This window comes from Sorex araneus, chromosome 4 (genome assembly GCF_027595985.1).
Source record: "Sorex araneus isolate mSorAra2 chromosome 4, mSorAra2.pri, whole genome shotgun sequence".
Taxonomy (NCBI): Eukaryota; Metazoa; Chordata; class Mammalia; order Eulipotyphla; family Soricidae; genus Sorex; species Sorex araneus.
Window position 1 is genome coordinate 164,530,389 of NC_073305.1, and position 22,354 is coordinate 164,552,742.

Here is a 22,354-nt window from a genome sequence, read left to right on the forward strand (position 1 = left end):
CTGCCGCACAGACTCGATACTCTCAGTAGCTTGCCGGGCTCTCCGAGAGGGGTGGAGGAATCGAACACGGGTTGGCCACGTGAAAGGCGATCGCCCTACCACTGTGCTATTGCTCCAGCCCCCCCTGCCAACATACACACATATGTATGGTGGAACATGAACCCCTATCAACACACGTGTATGATGGGAACATAATGACCCTCCAACACACATGTATGCTGGGACTATTAATCTCTACTAATACACATATACTATGAAAGCATGAACCTTTACCAACACACACATATATGATGGAACATGAACCCCTGTCAACACACACGTGTATGATGGAACCACTAACCTCTACTAATACTCATGTACAATGGAAGCATGAACCCTTACCAACACACATGTATATGATGGAACATGAACCCTTACCAACACACATGTATATGACGGAACATGAACCCCTGTCAACACACACGTGTATGTATGATGGGAATATGAAGCCCTTCTAACACACATGCATAACAGAACTACGAATCCCTAGCAATGCACATGCATGATGGAAGCAAAAACCCTTATCAACACACATGTGTATGATGGGAACACGAACCCTTACCAACACACATATATGATGGACACACACACATACTAGGCACCCAGTGACACGGGTCACAGTCTTCACGGGCGTACCTTCCTACCACCCAGCCTGACCCTGATCCCGTCCAGAGATGCTTTTCGCTAAACAACATCCGCAGGCACCTGGGGTGGGGGGAGGGAGAAGCGGGGGTGCTCGGGGTTCCCGGGAGCCAGAGGCGGGCGTGAGCCCCCCCCCCCCCGCCCTCCCCCGCGGGCTCGCGCGGGCCTCCCGGGGCTGCGGGCTGGCTCCCGCGCGCGGCGCACCTGACCGGCGGGCGGGCGGGCGGGCGGGGCGGGGCGCGGGGCTGACGTGGCGGCGGCTGGCGGCGGCCGTGCAGCCTCCCGGGCGCGGGCGGGCGGGATGGGGGCGAGCGCGGCGGCCGCCTAAGGCGCCCGGGACCAGCAGCCGCGGCGTCCGCCTTCCCGGCCGGGCCTCGCCCAGCGCAGCCTCCGCCCCGGCGGCCGGGCCCCCGCGGAGGGCAAGATGGAAGAGATCCTGAGGAAGCTGCAGAAGGAGGCGTCGGGGAGCAAGTACAAAGCCATCAAGGAGAGCAGCACCTGGGCCCTGGGTAAGCGCGCGCCGCGGGCACCTGCTCGCCGCCGCGGGAGGCCGCGCGTCCCCGGGGCGCCCGGAGTTGACTCGGCGCAGGGATGCGCGACCCGAGAATCTGGCTCCGGGCCGTGACAGCCAGGCGACCCGCTCCCCTGGCTTGCCATCTCTTTGCTCCCCGACCCTCCCTGGGAACCGCCGCCTTCGCTTCTGGCCGGCCCGGCGCTCCGGGTCTCCGGCTCAGTGGACCGCTGTCACCCCCTACCTCCCCACCCCGCGTCTCGGAGTTGGCAGCCCCAGCCGGGGCGAATCACCCCGGGAGGGGCTCCTGCTTTGGTGGCACCGTGGGCGAGAGAGAAGTTCCCCCCCTCGCCCAGTGCTGGCGAGCGCCGCTGGGCAGGGAGAGCGGATTTCATTTGATTTCTGCCCAGAGGCCAGCCCGTGAAGTGTTAGCTTACGTTGGTGGGTGCCGCTGAAAAATAACACACGGAAGGGCTGTATCACCGCTGCTCCTGGGATGTGCTTCGCCTCTCAGACAGGTGGGATTCTAGATCCCCGAGCGCTGCGAGCATTTGCCAGAAGTTGCAGGTGGCGAATGTATGTGTTTGCCCATCAGGTTCAGGCGGCACAACACCACCTCGGAGAAGGCGCAAAGGCGTGAAGACTGGGCAGGAATTGGGGCGAGCAAAAGGGTCCTGGTGGGAGTTTGGGAGACAGGGATACCTTCAGTAGAAGGAAATGCAGGGGGCGAGGGAGTGGGGGAGGACCTGGCAGCTTCCTCGGCGGCGCCTGGCCTTGTTCAAGCCTGCAATTGATTTCCCAGTTGCAGCTCAATTAAACCTTTTCCCCGTATCCAGAAAACAAACGGCCCTTGTGACGCCGTATTGTATGGTGGGGACTAGACAGAGATGAGTGCCAATATCATTGACCACAAATTTAGAATTTTGGTGGTGTTTGGGGGATTCCCTTAATATTTAAATGTTTGGATAGGCAATCACAGTAACATTTAAAAAAAAAATACCTGTGACTATCCTCCTAAAATTACCCCAAATATAGTCTAAGAAGTTTATCTTGTAGGCTGAACCAGAATGTGATCATTTAATTTTACTGTCAAACAAAAATGGACTAGATAAATAAGTGAGCAGTGAGGCTCTTAAAGCCACAGTACTGTTTTTGCATTGCTATTGTCATTCAGCAGAGCCCTTGAGAGCTGGGTTCTAATGAAGGGTCACAGCTGGGTGAGTAACATAATAAAGCAGGCCGGACTCCACTCTGAACAGGCCATTCCTTGTGTGCATGATTCTTTTTCTTCTTTTTTTTTTCTTTCTGTAAATTAAGCAGATTTAGATAACAAGGAGGAGAGCAAGCTGGTATTTTTCAGGGCTCAATTTTGACACTCAGCTTCTTGTGGCTGAGTCTAGGGCCTTAAAGCTGCTCCAGAAAGCCAGAGCTTAAAAATATATATATATATATAGCTAGAGCTGTGTTGAACCGGGTCTCCCTGGCTGACTATTAGGGAAAATGTGATTCATCTTCCAGTACCTTCTCTACTTACCAAGAGGATGACGGGCATGAAATAGTTAATACCAAATGCGGGCAGTCATTGTGTGGTTAGAATTCGAAAACCAAGAAAATGGACCATAGGAGAGTGGGTCAGGAGTTGGGGAGGATTGGTGTCAACTGGTGGGGGTTTTGTAAGAGATTTGATGTGAAGACTGTAAGCTGTGGGGCCATCTCTCTCTCTCTCTCTCTCCCTCCCTCTCTCTCTCTCTCTCTCCCAACCTCGTTTTATTGCGACTACTTGGTGAATATTTACGAAGACCTCCCCTAAACTGAACAGTAGGGATATGAGGATGAAGAAAATGCCTCCTTCCACTAAGGAGTTTGTTGCAAGAGCTCATCAGAAGGACCCTGGACCAAAGGAGACAGTTTCCTCGATTTCCCACATCAGTCCTTTCCCGCTGTTTCCTCACTGTTTTTACTCTCCATCCATCACACCTCCCCCCACTGTGATTTCCTTACAGAGTGGAATTTCCTTTGAACAGCTTCAGAACCTAGCCTCAGCCTCTTCTCTTATTTCTGCACCCACCCCAGCATTCAGCCTTCTAGTACTATCTTCCTGGAACAGCAGTGAGCTCCTCCCTGCTTTTTCTCATGCTAATCCTTCTGCCAGGAATTTCCTTTCCAGGCTCCCAAGGTTCACCAGAGAATCTCAGCTTCCCCGGGGCTCCTCAGTTGAATCATTTGCTCCTCTGGGTGCAGGGTCCTACCCCCCTGACTCCATGAGCACCTTCTTTGGTCACAGTTACTTGTGGGTCTAGAAAAGTGAATTCTGGGGCAGCATCATTGAGGCCTGAGACCCAAGCATGAATTCAGACTGACTCGGGCCAAAGGGAATCTAGTCACTCTGTTAATGGAACGCCTCCCTCTCCCCCAAACACTCATCGTGGATTGTGTTTGGTTCCAGTGTGAAGCATCCTTTCCAGAACTATTGTTCTGCTTTTGTGGGTGACACATGCTCTGCATGAGAATGATAGCAAGAGACATCCACACTTAGGCCAGCTCAGGAGGAAGGTGTCTTCTCCAGTTTAGGCCATCACGGGGAAAGAGGGGCCTTTATACTTGGTGCCTCTTAAAAGGAAGGGGACACTTAGAGGTGAAAGAGGCTCATAACAAGCGCATCCTAGGAAAGTGGATCCATCTCCTCTTCGTCCCTCAGAGGAGAGAGTGAGTAATGTGTCAGTGTCACCTTTAGACTCTTCCTCCTTGAGACCTCACTCACGACCTTAGGTCCTTCTCATCATTCCCGCCTACTCCTTGATTGTACTTGTTCTCTCTGTGTCCTCATGGGCCACGCGTCTCTCCCTGAGCCTGTCTGGTCTCGATAAGCAAAGCCATGGTCAGCAATGCGATGACTTATTCAGCTTAGACCGGGACCACCAGTCTCCTGAAAATCCCAGAGTCAGGGAAAGGATGGTTTCTTCCTAGTAAAATTAGGGCGCTGCCTTAGACAGCGGGAGAGTGAGGGCTGATCAGCCCAAGCAACAAATGTTGGTTCTGTAGACGGAAGCTTCTTCCCCCCAGGAAGCTCCTTCATCCTTTATGTTTCCCTGGGGGGGCCCTGCCCCTGCATTCTGAGAGGCAAATCTTCAATGCATAAATCAATACTTTGATGACTGATCTGAGTTGGAAGGGATTTTATCTTTTCTTTTTTCTATTTATACTTGTATGTGCTCATTTTAGAATATTGGAAAATGCTAGGGTAGCATAAAGAAAAAAGTAAAATCACCCATGATGGTGCCACCCAGCTGTCGGAGTAATTCCCTTTGCGCAGGGATAGGGTAGAAAATGGCAGAAGATCAGAGTATTCCTGTTTAGTTTGTTTGTTATTTTAACTTGAGCGTGTTCTTCTGCATTATCAATACTGCTTCTTGGAAAATCCGTTATCCTGACAACTGTATAACTGTGCGACTGTATAACTGCAAGAAATACAGTTTTCCTTTAGTTTGGGTGAGCTAGGTTGCAGGATATTATGAGTCCGTGAGGAAATGGTCTGAGGAGGAAACTGAAAAGAACTTGGGAGGGGCAGGGCCAGCCTGAAACAATAGCCAGCTGCTTTCTGCCAGAGCTCTGGGGCTGGAGGCCCTGGGGCTGGGAATGGCAGGATGGGATGGGAATGGCAGAGCAGAACTGCCTGGGGGGGGGGGGGAGGGACCAGCTGTTCTAATTTACACACTTAGCACATTTTACATGTATTCATGTATTGAGGAAGGTAAGTGGAAACAATTTGGAAAACGAGGAGAGGAGAAAGTTAAGAGGCCAGAATAATAAACAAGCTGGGGACGAAGATTTTTTTTTTTCTGGCATCTTCATAGCCAACTGCTTCTTAGTATAGTGGGTCAGGTGTTTGCCTTGCACGAAGCCAAATTGGGCTCAATCCCTGGCACCCCTATGGTTCTTTAGGCCCTGCCAGATGTCATCCCTGAGCACAGAGCCAGGAGTAAGCCCTGAGCACCACGAGGAGTAACCCAAATTGCAAAAAAAAAAAAAAAATAGAAAGGGGGAAGGTTGTGGTAACAGTGCTCTTAGCCTTCATCCTCTTGCTTCCCCTGACTTTCTTATTATCTTGTTTATTCACAGTGGAGCGTAAGAGCACACAGAGCCCCCAGTCCTAGCACCCCGCGCTGCCTCTCGTCTCACACATCCTTGTGGTCACCCTGGATGCAGTGAGCCAGCACTGTAGCCCCAGGTACCACACCTGGCCTTGAAGCCTCACGCTTCCCGAGCTGCTCTGACTCCTTTCTAAGTCCAGCTCCTTTCCCCCAGACTACTCGAGTTTCTGGTACATCAGCAAAAGGAGGAGGCCCTATTTTTTTCCTCACTTCCCACCCTCCCCGACTTGGACACAGGCATGCCCATGGCTTTAGTTCCATTGCAGAAAATGTGATGCGCACATTTTTCTGTGCTCTGACAGCCAACCTCCAAACAGCTGCCAGTTCAGCTCTGACCAGGGGCCTTGGGCCGTACATTTCAAGGGGAGACATAACACCAAGCAACGTTTGCAGATGCAAGATATAGCCCAAAAAGGAGTCGACCTGCGGGCAGCTTAGGATATAGGCCAGACCCTGTCGAGAAGAGACCCAGCGTGAAAAGTCCTCCTTGACCAAAACACCCTAGTTTTGACCCTTCACCCAAGCTAAGGCAGTTTGGAAAAATAAACAAATAAAACCATATCCTTAACTTCCCAAGGCAACTTCCTTCAGGAGTTACTTGCAGCCCAGTTAAGTTTGTGAAATCTTCCTCTCCTTTTTGAGCACTCCATTTGGGAGCTGCCTGCAGCCCACATCTGGGTGCAGAATTTTTCTCTTTCATTTTCCAAAACTCCTTTCTAAGGCTGCCTTTTTAAAACATTTTTTTGAGGGTGTGAAGTTTCCTTTATGTTCACGACTACCCTCTCTTTGGAAAAGCCTGCATTTTTCTTAGAATTAGTCTCCAACCACCCCCACGCACCCACCGCCACCACCCCTACCACCGCACACATACAAAAAGAAACTAATTTGCTTTACTATTTGTCTTCTCCTAAAATTCTTTTTTTTTTTTTTTTTGCTTTTTGGGTCACACTTGGCAATGCACAGGGGTTACTCCTGGCTCTGCACTCAGGAATTACTGAATTACTCCTGGCGGTGCTCAGGAGACCATATGGGATGCTGGGAATCGAACCTGGGTCGGCCGCGTGCAAGGCAAACGCCCTACCCGCTGTGCTATTGCTCCAGCCCCTGTCTTCTCCTAAAGTTCTTTTCTGCAGCAAAGACAAGAAACCTGGAACTTGGATGGAGGTTGGGATTGACTTTTCCTTGGTAGAGCCTGACAGTGTCTCAACCTGAAAGCCTCAGCTCCCAGAAATCCACACGGGGGCTTATTTAGGTGCAATAGAGCAAGGGGGTCTCAGCGGCAGTGAAGCTCGTGTTTCTGTCATACAGTTGCTCGAGCAGATCTTACCAGGCCTGACTTCCCCAGGCGCAAGGACCCACCAACAGTCTCCTGGTGAGCTAGCAGGAGTGAAGTCGAGCGTCTGAGGGGGCTCCCTCCCCTGTGCACTTGACCAACAGGAGCACCTCTCCTTGAATGTTATGTGCTCATTATAGCTCTTCAAAGACTCCCTCGCTCTTGACCCTTTCTTCTAGTTCTCTCGGCATTTTTTAGGAGTGTTACACTTCAGGAGGCAAATAGAGAATCTTCCATCTCATGAGGAAAGCCGCCATGGTTTCACTGTTCAGTGACAGATGCTCCCATTTGGAGTGTATTTGGGCACTGCCCCTGGGTACTGGCTGCTGAACTCTCCTGCCAGGGGATTTGGTGACTCACCTGTTGATTCTCAGCCAACCAGACCAGTAGCTCAATGCAGGCAGTCAAGGGTGCCAAGCTATTTGGGCCCTGTAGTACTAGGGGCCATCAGGGTCTTTCCAGGGGTGTTGGAGGCTTCTAGGGCTACACCCAGTGATGCTTAGTGGGACCATATAGTGCTAGAGATGGAACCAGGATTGGGCATTTGCCTTGCTGTGCTCTGATCATGGACTAGCTCCCTGGCTTCTGGGTCATTTTTAGGCTAATCTCAGTCCTTTTATCCATTTCCTTGGCCCTTGGACCACTCAGTACTATCCTACGTATCTGATCTTTCTATTTGGCTCGTTGCTTTGTTTTGCCCCATTGCTTTGTTTTGCCCCATTAACCACAGAAGTCCTAGATTTCCACTGCCATATTTTGGCCTGTTCTTGCCTCTGAGTCTCATGGGTCCTTTTGGTATCTGTTGTTCCTGTGATCTCTCAGTAGGGTTAAGTGGCATGTTTCTTTTTTCCTAGTGAAAATGGTTCATATTGAAATAGCTTGTTGACACTAATCAATGAGGAGCGAAGTCGATGAAGTTTCAGATGAAAAGAGATCAGTTGGAGCTTGTGATAGTGTGACTTATAATAAACTTGATCTTCATCAGTATTCCTCACAGAGATTCTAAAGCCTTTCCAATCTCTAAGTGGTGAAAGTGATAACATGACAAGTATCACTTGTTATGTTCATTAGGTGGCCAGTGACTCTACCCTGTGGTTGAGATTGGTTTTAGGAGAACCAACTTTGTGAGTAGAGGGTTGGCATTTTGCATTGATGACAGGGAGGGCAGAGAGACTGAAGATTGAGTTTAATTACTGATAGACAGTGCCTTGACTTCATCAGTCATACAGTATAATTGAGCCTTTATTCAAAACCCAAAAAGAGAGGGATAAGAGTTTCTGGATTGGTGAGCATTTGGAGGTCTGGGGAGAATTATAGCTCAGAGAGCATGGAAGCTCTTGGTCCTTTTCCCGTACTTTGCCTTATGCGTCTCTTCCACCGGGCTGCTCCTGAATTACGTGCTTTTCTGATAAACCAGGACTCTACTAAGTAAAATATTTAAGTTCCATGAACCAATTTAGCAAATCAGCGGAATCCAAAGAAGAAGTCACGGACACTTCCAACCTATAACAGGTGGGACAGAAACTCAAGTGATAACCTGGGTTTGAGATGCCAACTTGGACTGGCATCTGAAATAGGAAGATCCAGATTTTCATGACTGAAGCTTTGACCTGGAGGGTTATAAAACTGTGGGAGTTAAATTGTAGGGCACCCTTCTGGGTGTCAGAAAATTGCTTGCTGGTGTGTTTGGTATGGTGAAGCACCTCGACTAGCCACCCCATACACATGCAGATACACACTGAAATTATAGGTAGGTCCTTAGAATTATGGAGACAGAACAGTGTTTGTTTGGGCAAAAGAATAGTGAGCTTTTCATCATTGCCACAGTTGTAGATAGCAATGTTGGGAACCACCCACAGCTGTGATAACATACTCAACTTCCAGATTGGAATAATGAGATTTGGGGGATGTTTTCCAGTCAGTGTCCCTGACTTTGTAGTAATCTACTGTGTCATAAATGTGAGAATAATGAGATGTTGTTCTAGTACTTGTGAGCTTGAAAGGCTTTCAAAATTATCTTATTATTTAAGGGTATTAAAATGGTACTTTCAGTGCTGGAGTGATAGCACAGTGGGTAGGGCGTTTGCCTTGCACATGGCTGACCCTGGTTCGATTCCCAGCATCCCATATGGTCCCCTGAGCACCACCAGGGGTAGTTCCTGAGTGCAGAGCCAGGAGTAACCTGGTGTGACCCAAAAAGCAAATAAATGAATAAATAAATAAATAAATAAATAGAATGGTACTTTCAAAGAAATAGTTTTCCTTCTCTGTTTTTATTGCAAGAATATGGCATTTTAGCAAGTTGTGCATTTTAGTTAGCTGTAAGTACATTAAATCAACATTCTAATTCAGTTAAGGAGTTTTACTATTCTGTGTCTTTATAGAAAAATTCTTCCAATTTTTAACCTTCCTGACAGCTCAAAATCAAGGCAGGGAGATTTTTAAATATAGGTGAGTTGCAGACAGATAATTGAGAATTGATCAAGTTACAGGAATTTCCAAGGGAAAAAAGAAACCAACATACAATGCAGATTTTCAGTCCTTGCCTATTTCTTTCTAACTTCATAAATTTCTTTTTACAGAAACCCTGGGTGGTGTGGATACTATTGTCAAGATTCCGCCACACTTGCTGAGGTAAGGAGACCGGCATTGTATAACACAAATGAAAACTGCCCACCGTGTTTTCTTGGAAGCTCAGATAACCTCATTGGTTTATAGAATTTTTACTTGCTGATCCATGATGCCTGTGGCACCAGTGAACGGGGATATTGTATGAGTTAGCATGATGGAAAAATAATTTCACTGATTTCCACCTGTCTGTGGAACTTGTGTGAAGTTTGTGATGCAAAGAAGTCAGCCGTTGAAGTCAGAGGTGAACGGGTAAAATTGGTTAGGGAGAGAAATCACCAAAACTTTAATGAGGATATGGACAGTAAATATTGTACTCCTTTGTGGAACACAGTGGAATTGGGGGTTGCAGTCTTACTCACTGTGGGATTTAACCTCTCACTGGTCCCTTTATACCAGCTTACATTTGCAGTTGGCACTGAGCCCTGAAGCATGGAGCTGTGTCCCGAGCCCCCAGATGCCACCAGCTCTCAGCTTCCGGGCTCTCTCCCACTCTCCCCACCAACATCTTACAAGGGAAAAGTACAAACTTGCTGTGGAAAATTTGGAGGGAATAAATAAGTTGCTTCTAATTCTAAGGATAATGCAAAGGTTAGCCCCTAACAACAAATAATATTATCAGAACACTGATTTATTAAGAATTTTCTTGCTTTTCAAGTAGATTGAACAAGCATTATGTTTCTGTCTTAAAAAAAATTATTAACTCTCCTCTAATATCTGCTCCAGGTGAATGAATTATAAGAAAATTCATATGTAAAACACTGCAGTGTACTCTGGTGTGTATAAAGTTTCAAACGGGCAGAATATCTGACAACAACTTTGTTGCCTAGAGGGGTGTGTACCAGGTGGGGAACCCAAACACTTGGGACAATGTGCAGACTCTCCCCAGTGGTGCAAAAGCACGAACAGTATGAAGGAGACCATTTCCTGATACCCAAGTTCTAAAGGGTCCTTTTCCTTTTTTTCCCCCTTTTAGCTTTTTGGGTCACACCCAGTAATGCACAGGGGTTACTCCTGGCTCTGCACTCAGGAATTACTCCTGGCAGTGCTCAGGGAACCATATGGGATGCTGGGAATCGAACCTATGTTGGCCACATGCAAGGCAAAAGGTTTTGTCACATTCCTTTTCCATCTCACCCTTTACCTATTCCTTCCTCTCATCCACAAAGGGAAAGCCCAACTCTGACCCATTCCACCTTAGGTCTCACTGCAGTGGTTTGCTCTGGGATGCAGAATTCTCTTGCCATCAACAAAGAGCTATGAAAACATAGTGTTAAAGGGAATGACTCTAATTCCAGGTTATGCACTTTGGCAGGTTAATTTTTACTTCTTGGCTTTCAGCTAAAACAAAAGAGAACCAATCCAATTAAAAGACATTAGGCAAAATATTTTTAATTAGTCTCTTTCATTCCCTTCTTTATATAAACAAGGTTTATCCTGTGACCATCTACACAAATGAAAATAAAAGTACGGAACTGATACTAACTCCCATCCTATTATCACAACAGACATTACCCAGCTATAGGTGTTTGAATTGATTGAGGAGAAAAAAAATGTCCTATCCATATCTTTATAATTGCATTTCCAATAAAGTTCTATTTTCCATGTTAACTATATTAACATTCTTTTAAATAATTATTAATGGTGTTTGGATCAATTGTGTGCATTAGTGCTGATAGTTCAAACGAGGGGAAAATTGAACACTTTTAAACCTTCTGGCTGCCAGAAACTAGAAAAAAATCTGTTCATTTTATTGCAGAGAAATATAATAGGGAGATTAATAAGAGCCTCTCAAGCGTTAAAACACAGAGAAAATTCTGGAGGAGAAATGAAATGGATGTATGCATTCAAGGAAAACAAAGAACAAGGCAGCATATTTTACTGCTAAGAAAGAGTGTTCACATATTTTTTTGGATGGGTGAAGGTGCGTGGTATTTAGATTTCACTAGGTACATCTAAATGTGTGCTGTGCTTTAGTTAAAATGTTAAGCAATTCCAATATGCCAGAGTATTTCCCTTGTAATTAAAATTACGATGAAGTATAAAATGTATCTTAAAATGTGTGATAAGCAGAACTGAAAAAAAGTATGGAAGCTATCTATGTGAGATAAAAGGTTGTTTTGTGATCCAACGGATGGTTAAGCCTGCAAGAAAGTTTTGTTTTGTTTTGGACTCACACCCAGCAGTGCTCAGGACTTACACCGACTTCACTGCTCAGAGATCACTTCTGGCCAGGCTCAGGGGACCACATATGGTGCTGGGGATTGAACAGGGTTGGTGTGTAAAGCGACCATCCTACCTACTGAATGATTTCTCTAGTCTGCTGGGCTCTTTAAGATTGTGGGACTGTGTTAGGGTGCCTCCAGTGTTAGGGAATGATACCAGAAGGGGCTCCTGGTCTACTGACTGAGAATGTCCATCAAGAGACAACTGATGGGGCTGGCACAGTAGCACAGTGGGTAGGGCATTCACCTTGCCCACGGCTGACCCGGGTTCAATTCCCAGCATCCCATATGGCCCCCAGCACTGTCAGGAGTTAATTCCTGAGTGCATGAGCCAGGAGTAACCCCTGTGCATTGCTGGGTGTGACCCCCCCCCAAAAAAAAGAGAAACTGATATTTCCCAACTTGTGTTTGTTTGTGTGTAAATCAGTATGCAGTTAATGGACCTGAGTGCATATATTTCATTCTCTGTTTGAGCAGTTAGCTTTACTCTCATTCATGGTCTTGAAATTAACTCCAGGGTTAGTTAACCATTAGAACAACCAAGAAAAGTTGTATAACTCATGGAAGGTAGACATACAATTGATGGGAGGGATTTCAAATACGGATGTGTGGAAAAATAGACAGGTGTATTTTACATAGCTTCCTCAGTATTAGAAATAGAATTCAGAGTGTTTTGTCCTAATGATAAAGCACACATTTCTGTCTATCAAGGATGAGTGCTATTGAGTTCTAGGTGTGCAGTTGTTCAATGGAGCACCATTGTATAGAGAACTGAGCCATAGGATTGAGACATAACAGCCACAAACTTTGGCTCAGAGGTTTTGTATGCTGAGGGAGGTGCAAGAAGATGGAAATTGGAGAACACTAGAATATGGTAGCAAGCGCAAGTTTATGCAGAATTTTATATATTAGAAAGTTTTCCTTTGTGTTATTGCTATTGATGAAAACCTTTAAAGCTTTTTGAGTTGTACCGGAAAAATCATCATGAAAATTAAAACATTATAGAATCAATAAATCTGATTTATCATTTAATTCTATTATTAGGGAGGTGATATAAGTTAGATTTAAAGTAATGGACTTCCCTACGTCAGTCACTTCCTTTTGTCAGTCCTTCCATTCTCTGATTCATCTTCCTGGCATTTTAAACCTATATCACACCTTCTTCATCTTGTTATTTCTATTTTATTTATTTACTTTTGCTTTTTGGGTCACACCCGGCAATGCACAGGGGTTACTCCTGGCTCATGCACTCAGGAATTACTCCTAGCGGTGCTCGGAAGGACCATAGAGATGTTGGGAATTAAACCTGGGTCAGCCGTGTGCAAGACAAACGCCCTATCTACTGTGCTATCACTCCAGCCCCTTGTTATTTCATGGGATCTTTGAGAAACTGCTCAGAAAAGATCTAGTTCCCTGAATACTACATGGTCCCCTGAGCATCACCAAGAGTGATTCTAATTAGAGCTAGGAGTAACTTCCAAGTATTACTAGGTGTCACTCCAAAACCAACACCTCCCAAATTTAGTCACTATAAATATTTGCTCTTAAGAAAGAATTTGAATATGTCGTTTATTTTCTGCCATTAAGATTAGTATAAAAGAAACAGATTCCTAAACCATTTCTTACATTCTCCTGATTTTTATTCAGATTATTCCCATTTCTGTAGCATAGTCGCCTAGAAGTAATTATTTGCAGATTTTTAAAAATTATTGGCTTTAGAAGGTGTTATTAAAATCTCAAAACTGTTGCTATGTTTTCTTTTTCCTTTACCATTGATTGCTTTTTGTTAGATAGATTAGCATTCTTGTAATTACACATGTTATTTTGGTCAATAGTGTATATTAACAGTGATACTTGAAATTGGAAGAAAACAAAAATCTTAAAAGACCTGAGGTTGTGTTATTATGGCTTGTTATTTTGCCATTAACCACTCTGGGGGCCTTCACACATATCATTCATGCTTGTGACATGAATGATTATAGTGACACTATGACTGGATTCAGTCACCATAGAACAGTCTAGGGGAGAAGCCCCAATAACACGTTTTTAATGGAATTAAGAAGTGGTTGGAGGCATTGCTTATTTGTGTCCTAGGCTCTTGGAGCAAATAGCCACTCTAACTATTGATATGGTGGGCAATTTTCCAATGGAGATGGGGACTGATGCAGACTGTCTTGGAGAGCTTCAAGGTCAAGGATGGAAAAAGGCCAGAACCTTTTAGGAAAGAAATGTTCTGTATTATTAAGTAGTTATGTGGAAAATCTTTCTGCTTTTCTATACTCATCCTTACTTTTTTGATTTGGGGTGGGAGGAGTGTTGAGTTTTAAGAGTCCCTTTTGAGGACCTTGTACTTTCATAGTTTGCACCTTTTCCCCTTCTTCACATATGTCACAGTCTTCCATGTGTCTTCACAGAGTTGATAAAGGCTGTGGGTTAGTGGGCCATCATGGTCTTCCTGTCCTCAAGAAGCCATCGAGGGCTAAGGAGATACCCGGGGGTGTTCATGCTTGTAACAAAGGGCTGGAGCGCATACCTTCCATTGAGAGCCCCAGGTTGGATCCCTGGCCCAGGCTTATTTTAGGGTTACCATTTCTGAGTCCTTATTTTACAAGCAGAGATATCTTGGTATATTCCCTAGTAGAAACAGGCAGACACCAAATCAAGTAGCTACACGTGGTTGCTGATGCCATTGTTATTTGCCATTAGTTTTACAACCAAATGATAAATAAGATACAGAAGCTACTGATAAAGTTTTACTAGTAAATAATAACATGAAATGTTTAATCCTTCTACTCTGTACTTTCCCCTCCGATACCTCCTAACTTTTCCCCAGTGATTCTGGCAATCAGGTGATAAAATCAGAATAACCTGGTCATTTATGGAGTTTTCAAGACTGTTGTGGGCTGTTTGGGGGAGATGGAGAGTGGGATCCCAACTGACTGCTCAGAATTTATTGCTGGCCCTGTGCTCAGGAATCGCCCCAGGTGGTACTCAGAGGGTCATGTGAAGTGCTGGAATTCAAGCCCAAGTTGGTGGTATACAAGGCAAATGCCTTAATCCCTTACCATCTCTGGCCCTTACTGTTATGATATTTCTTGCAAATTTTCAGAGCTGAGGTGTGTGTCTTTTTGAGACCATTCTTGCCTCAGGAGAGAACTGCTCCCTGGCTTATATCTGCCTGGAAGTTCCACATCTTCTGCATCATTTAAATTCTTAAAAAATGAATTTTTGATGAATTTTTGGTGTTAACTTTGAATTTTTTAAAAGCAGCATTATAAATATGAACACTGTTGTAACCACATTACTTAGACTACAATTTTTTTATTTTTTAAAATTTTGTATTGAATCGCCGTGAAATACAGTTACAAAGCTTTCATGTTTGAGTCTCAGTCATACAAAGATTGAACACCCATCCCTCCACCGATTCACATTTTCCACCACCAGTGTCCCCAGTATACCCCCCATCACACACCTCCCCCTGCCTCTATGGCAGACAATTTCCCCCATACTCTCTCTCTCTACTTTTGGGCATTATGGTTTGCAATACAGATACTGAGAGGCTATCATGTTTGGTCCTTTATCTACTTTCCGCACACATCTTTCATCTGTAACTATCCCTCAACCATCATTGACTCAGTGATCACTTCCCTATTCCAGTTGCCTTCTCCCCCAGCTCATGAGGCGGGCTACCAAATATAGAGCAATGTCCTAGAGTGTCAGTCTCATATTATGTTACTTTATATTCCACAAATGAGTGCAGTAATTCTATGTCTGTCCCTCTCTTTCTGACGCATTTCATTTAGCATGATACTCTCCATGATCATCAACTTCTAAGCAAATTTTGTGACTTCATCTTTCCTAACAGCTGCATAGTGTTCCATGGACTTACACTATAATTTTAAAACAGCATTAATAACTTGTTCAGTTGGATTACAGTTTTTCAGTGCTCCTTTAAATTTTGCTTAACTCGCCCCATCCTGGTTTTGGTATAACTGGAATTAACAAAGTGAGTAGAACATTAGCAGCATATTCCACACAGGAGCAGCTCTGATTTTTGCTTTTGCTTTTGCTTTTTAAATTTTTTCACAAATGTACTGAAAACCTGAGTGGAATGTGCCATTTGCATCTTTCTAACATGAAGTGATTTCTTCTGCTTTGTGGGGGCTGCCATCACTTGGGGACAAGTAGGAAGTAGGGAAAGGACCTGACAGTAGTTGCTCTCTGCACCAAACCTGCCTACTTTGCAAATCCGTCATGAGAAGGACGGGGAGGGTTGGAAGAGCGATCACCCACTTGCTTCACCATCTCTGCTACCTCCTGGCCTACCACGCCACAATTTCTGACTAGTTAGAAAAGATGCAACTAACGTAAACGTTCCCTCAATTAAGCATTTTTGTCCCTTTGGTTGACCATTTAAAGTGTGGAGCTAAACATTTTTAAAAAACTAATCATTGTTTAGGGAATAGAGTGATAGTGCAGTGGGGAAAAAGCTTCCCTTGCATGCAGCTAGCTCAGGTTCAATCCCTAGCATCATATATGGTCCCCAAGCCCCCGCAGGGAGTGATCCCTGAGCACAGAGCCATGAAGGAGTAATCCCTGGGCACTGCTGGGTGTGTCCCCCCAGAACAACAACAAGAAAAATAATTACAGTTTAGATCACATGTCTACAATAATGTTAACGCTTATGGCTTTGATGTACCTAACACTGCACCTCACCATTTCAAAGTACCCAAGACCAATGCCCTTGTATTACTTGTGGTCTGCCTCTCATTCTCCCCTACTTACTCTTCCTCACTCTGCCTAGTATTCTGAGTTTTTAAAAATTCTGGTCAAGTGTTTTTTTGTTTGATATTGTCTGTTTCCTTGTTTTGTTTTCTCTATAAATCATAGATGAGTGAGATCATTTGTATTTATCTTCCTCCAAATTCTTTCTCCCAACCAAGGCTGTTTATAAGTCCCATGGTCCCATGACTAGTTTTTTACTAAAAGCCCTTCCCAATCCCTTCTCCTTCCTGGGGCCACCTCATCAGTTTAAACGGAACATAATTGTAAGTTCTTGTCCTTCTGCATACTACAGCTTAAAGCACAACAGGACAGGAATATTTGGTTAGCGATTCAACTCTCTCTTTAATATGAGTCCTTAGTATCAGGGCTACATTTTGTGAGCTGCTTTCCTATGAAAATTGTTTGTTTCTCAAAACATGCAGCCTTTGTAACTTCCTCTTCCCCTTATCCTTGAAGACTGGGCTAAGGTTGGTAGAAGCCATTTTTCTCCCCTTTGGGCCCTCACCATACATTTCACAAAATTCTTCCAAGGCACTTATCCATCACGTTGATTATTGTTTCAGAATTCTGTTCTTCGACTCTTTCCTCAATGAAACATTCATATTTACAAATAATTGGCCTTTACATTCATATTTACAAATAATTGGCCTCACTTAGTGTCTTCAAAATGTTGCAGGATGAAACTGCCTCTCCACATTTTGCATTCCTGCTCCCATGAAAACTTTGCCACCTCCTTGCTTCTTGGAAAACAAGGGTGTATGGAAAAGCCTATGCCAGAACGGACATTGGCAAGAGAACCAACCTGTAGTATCTCATTGAGTAAAGAAGTAGATCCCAAAGGTGTGTTAGGAAACACAGCTTCCTGTCCATTGATGTTGTGAAGTAATTGAAGTGTTTGAAGTCTCAACTTGTGTAGCCTTAAATTACTAAATCCCTTATTGTTTAGTCAACTCTGACTGGCATAGTGTCTGTCTTTTGTCGGGGCAGGGAGTTGGGGGTGTTTGTCATTAACATTCCATGTCAAGGAACACTGATCATAAATGAGTTTCCACTCTCATTAGCTTCTCATAGAGTCGTGGGCTCACCAGGAAGAAGCACACTGCCTGCCTATCCCACCCCAGGATGAATTGGACTTGGAGCATTCTGTTCGAAGACCAAAAGAACCCCCACTCCATTCTGCTCCAATCCAGGATTTTCCTTTTTCTTTTTTCCCAGGTTAATTGCCCCAGAACTTATCTGGATGTAGATGACAAAAAATTGTCATGACCATCCTCTAGCTAAAAGGCTGCCATTAAAAGAAAATCTTGTTGGCATTGCTTGGTGCCCCTTTGGGAACAGCTCAACACATGACTTCAGCCATGGTCCAGCCAGTGTTTTGCTTACCTTCTCCATGATTTCAGAGTCACCCCTAAGCCTAGATACTTTTTTTCCCTGCCAGTTGTAGTTTCCCAAAGCCTCTAATAGCCCTTGTTCCCTTTTGTTCTTGTGTATGTTCTCCCCTCTTCTCTTAGCTCTCACTGTGCTTCTGCCCAGCCCATTGTTTCACTTTTTTTCTGCTTGCCTGATCCAGACACTTATTATATCACCTTATTATATTCCTCCTTGTCTTGATTTGGGGGCTTGCTGATCATTTCTAAAGGGTGGGTCATATTCATCAGCATTTTATGCTTGGAGAGAATCATCCATAATTGCTTCCCATTCTTTGTCTGGCTTCATTTTAATTGCTTTCTGCAGCTTTTATCTATTTTAGTGCCATAGCATTGTGCATTGAGCCCTGGAGAAAGTTCTGCTGGATGTATGAATTTTTTGTTTGATTTTTCACATGAAGAAATATAAGTCAACTGAGAAGGACTGAGTGTAATTTAAAATGGATGAGTACTGCAGTGGTCTCTTGTAGGATTGGGGCAGGCACTTTTGCTCTTATCATTGTAGTTTCTGCCTTTCTTCTATTGTAGAGAAATGCGGGGCTACCTTCCTTGCTCTCTTCTTTGGAGGATATTAGCTTACCTGCAACATAGGTTCTTCTGTTGAACCTTCCATACCATTCCAGATAGTTTTGCAAGCATCAGTGCTTTTTCTAAAAGTAAACTCACCTTAAGTCATCATGTCTTGGTGGTTCTGCTTTTCCTCCCAGCTAACATTGCAGAGGCCCAGAAACATAAATCTGGGCTCGGTTAATCTTTTGCTAGTTCTGCACCAAAGCAAAGCAGAAGAGAATAGTAGTGGTATGAGATACTTTGGCATAATTCAGTCCTAAAAAGTTTTAATCTCAGGGGATCCCAAAAGAAATATGCTGAGAGACATTGGAAAGTAGCTGGAGGTCAGTGGGTACCATTTCCAAGGTTAATGAAGAAGGGCTTGCCCTGGAGTAAGTCTACCTGTCGTTGCATCCTGATATCAAGCTCGCTCTAAACAGGCAGTTAACAAATGCCTGTGTGCAACAAGAAAGTGGCCTGTTAGGAATGAGGAGGCTGGACTTCATTTAAGAAATCAAGGTGAAGCTCTTATTCCTCCTTTTCCTTGATCTGCAATGGAAGACAAAGACTTTATTACTGCCACCTGTCTAACATGTACTGCACCTTAACTTAGAGACAACTACTTCTGCTTGTTACCTATCAGCTAACTAGCATTCCTAATGGTCCTTATGTGTTCTAGTCCCTTTGATAAGGAAGACCTACAATTATCTCTCAATTACAAAGCTTCACCTTTCTAATAGCCTTGGACCCAGAAGCACTTCTTAAATGATGCAGTCGATTAAAGAAGTGCATGCACTCTTAAGCAGTGACTGATATCTCTGTGTAGTGTTTCATATTTTAGAATGGGAGCACGCCTTATGATGAGTAGCTAATGTCTTTATTTTATTACACTTGGCCTTAAAGGGAAGTATTAGAGAAATATAATATTATTTTTTGAAAAGTGTAACAATTCAATTATGATTTTTTTCCCTCAGGCCTATTTATTCCTTTCCAATGGGAAGAAGGTAGAATTTTAGCAGTGGGGCTCTGGGAGAGGATGGGGTGGGGTCGGAGGGTGGGGTGGATGAATTTTCTGCACTTGGCTTTCACAGTTAAGCTATGCCATATCAGCAACTTAGGTCTAAATTTTGTGTTCTAATTCCCAAGAATGCCTTCAAACAACTGCTTATATTGATGGCTTATGAAAAAGATTCCTTCAAGACTTCCCTTCCACAGAAGATATGCCACAAGGCCCCACAATCCTAGTTAATTTTTTCTGACACTGCATTTATTGAATATTTCAGATTTTTATAAAATTTTGTTTTACTGAATACTTCTCTGAGTTTAACTGTCTATAGGTCAGTAGGATTATGTGATCACAGAATTTCATGATGTACTTTTTTTTAAATTAAGTTTAATAAATTTGACCCAGAACTCATCCCAAGTGCTCTGTGAATCTGATGCTTCTTAGCCTTGTCAGTCACAGCTTACCTAAATTTAGGATACAGAAGAACCTGAGCTGACGTTTTTGAAATCTGTACTCCTCTGTGCTGTCCTTGAGGACCCAACCCTCATAGCTATCTCTGAAGCAGGGGACTTCCTGAGGCTCAGAGTAAGAACTGTTAGACTTCAGAGTTCCCATCATATCCCATTGCAAATTAATTCCCACTCTCATGATCTAGCTGACACAGAAATTCAACTTTTCTTATTTCTACTATTTGTGAGCAGTTGAGGTACATAAAAAAAGGATCTCGAGTTTATATAGTAAACCACTGGATGAAAAAGCAGTTATTGGAAAGATTCTTGGAAAAGCTTCTGTGTTTAGCCTCTGCTCGTTCCTGAGTGCTACCACTTAACTAATGTAGGTGTATGGATATATGATTACTTTCTATTGAAACAACTTTAAATGCTATTTGCAAAGAGCCAGAGCTTTCCAGAGAGTGGATGGCCTATATTCAGACCGATGGGAGAGCCAGGAATAATTAGAGCTACGGTAACGGGTGTCTATGCAGGACTTTGCCAGGAAGAGCCCTGAATTGACTTTTCTTTTTGTGCAGCAGAAGACTTTAAGATAAAAGAGACCAGGGTCTGAAATTGATGTGAATATACACTGGGGAAACCTGAGTAATTATGTAATTAATTACTAACCCTTAACTCTCCAAATTCCTGCTTACTCAGCTGAGAGAATCACTAAGCAGTAGCGTTTTCTAAGAAGATTAAGATGAGCGAACCGGCAGAATTTCTGAGAGAAGATTTAGGGCTCCTTTTTAGGCCTAAATGAAAGGAACAAATCTGGAATAGATCACGTTCTTGAGTGGGAGCAGACCGAGGCTCATTTTTAATTTAACGAAGTCTGGCGAGAAAAAGGGCTGTATTTCAAAGATGTGTTTCCCCTCCGCACGGTAACTTCCCCATTGCTCATTCTGTTTTATGAGCCCCATTTTATTGTTCTGTGTTTATGGGAAGAGAAATCCTGCACAGAGGAATTTTGTACGCCTGCTTCAGAGCCCAGAGAAGAGAAGGAGCCAGGGGAAACTGGGTCCAGCTGTGCGCTGGTTGAATGGGGGAGAGGAGGCGGAGGGAGTGGACAGACAATCCAGCTTGGGGCTGAAAGATGGGGTAGGTTGCTGTATATCACTGTCACTGTCACTGTCATCCCATTGCTCATCGATTTGTTCGAGCGGGCACCAGTAACGTCTCTCATTGAGAGACTTATTGTTACTGTTTTTGGCATATCCAATACGCCACGGGTAGCTTGCCAGGCTCTGCCATGCGGGCGCGATACTCTCGGTAGCTTGCCGGGCTCTCCGAGAGGGGCAGACGAATCAAACACGAGTCAGCAGCGTGAAAGGCGACCGCCCTACCGCTGTGCTATCTCTCGTTGCTGTATATGTATATTTTTTAATTTAATTGTTTAAGGTAGCATGGTTTACAATTCTGTTAGTTGTAAGGTCTCATGTGCCATTATCCCAGTGTCTACCCAGGACCCCCCACCCACCCACCTCCAACCCCACCCCAGCTCCCTCCCACCCTGCAGTGGTGAGCAAGTCTACTTTCTACTTGGAGGTCAATCTGGATGAGGAAGACCAGACCAGTAGCAGGGCATTTGCTGAAAGTAAGGGAAGGAAGCACTTGATGGCTACTGTGAGAAGAAAATAGAGGCACCATTGAAAGGCAACAGGATATTTGACTGAGAAAGGAAACAATTGTGTGTCTAAGGTGTGTGAGCCTGGCCTGTCAATCTGCTGGATGCCTCTATAAATATTTGTTCAGGATGATTGCTTTGTAGCTTACTTTCAACCGCTGAACTTTTTGAGCCTGGGGAAGGGAGGGCTTTGGGACCTGGGGGGAGTATGTGTCCTAGAAGTCAGAGCCCAGCAGGCAATCCCAGGGGGGCTAGAAGTTGAACAGATGAACACCCTGAGGTGGTGAAGGGGCTTCGGATTCCCCCAGGTAATCATGGGCTGACTAGTAGGTACAAAAGAGACCCAGCTCCTGGGAGGCGGACTCTGGCTGAGAAAGGCCACTTGCTCTTCCTCTGGCCTTTTCCCCATCTCCTTAGCATTGCAGCAGGAGGGTGGCTTCAGTCCAGAGATTTCTATTTTTTGCTTTTTGGGTCACACCTGGCGATGCACAGGGGTTACTCCTGGCTCTGCACTCAGGAATTACTCCTGGTGGTGCTCAGGGGACCATATGGGATGCTGAGGATCGAACCAGGGTCGGCCGTGTGCAAGGCAAACACCCTACCCACTGTGCTATCGCTCCAGCCCCGCAGAAATTTCTATTTTTTCCCAACCACGACCCCTTCTAATGAGGGTTCCTTCTTGTGGGTCCTCTGTCCTCAGGGTTCAATCCTCAGCACCACAACATCCCCTGCCCAGCACTGCCAGATATAGTCCTGGGGGCCCCCTGAGTACTGCTGGGGTACACTTGTGGTCTCCAGCACTCCAGGGCCCGAGCCACTCCATCTCCTTGGGCTCTACTGTTGAGCCTCATGGCCTAATTGCCCAATTATTACCACAACTGGGCCCCAGTCCTTTTAAATGCCCCAGACGTATTGAGAATCCCAAAGAGCTGTGAAAGGA

General features: G+C 44.7%; 1 protein-coding gene across 3 annotated transcripts in view; it reads left to right on the forward strand.

Moving 5' to 3' along the window:
• Nucleotides 1-976: 976 nt before the first annotated feature.
• The window catches only part of ARFGEF3 (ARFGEF family member 3), a 169,813-nt gene continuing 148,435 nt past the window's right edge, over nucleotides 977-22,354 (forward strand). For all 3 annotated transcript variants that reach the window (XM_004609004.2, XM_055137181.1, XM_055137182.1), the window contains exons 1-2: nucleotides 977-1,190; nucleotides 9,259-9,310. In XM_004609004.2, coding sequence (XP_004609061.2) covers nucleotides 1,106-1,190; nucleotides 9,259-9,310 — 137 coding nt within the window. In that variant the 5' untranslated portion in view covers nucleotides 977-1,105. The remainder of the gene's footprint in view (nucleotides 1,191-9,258; nucleotides 9,311-22,354) is intronic.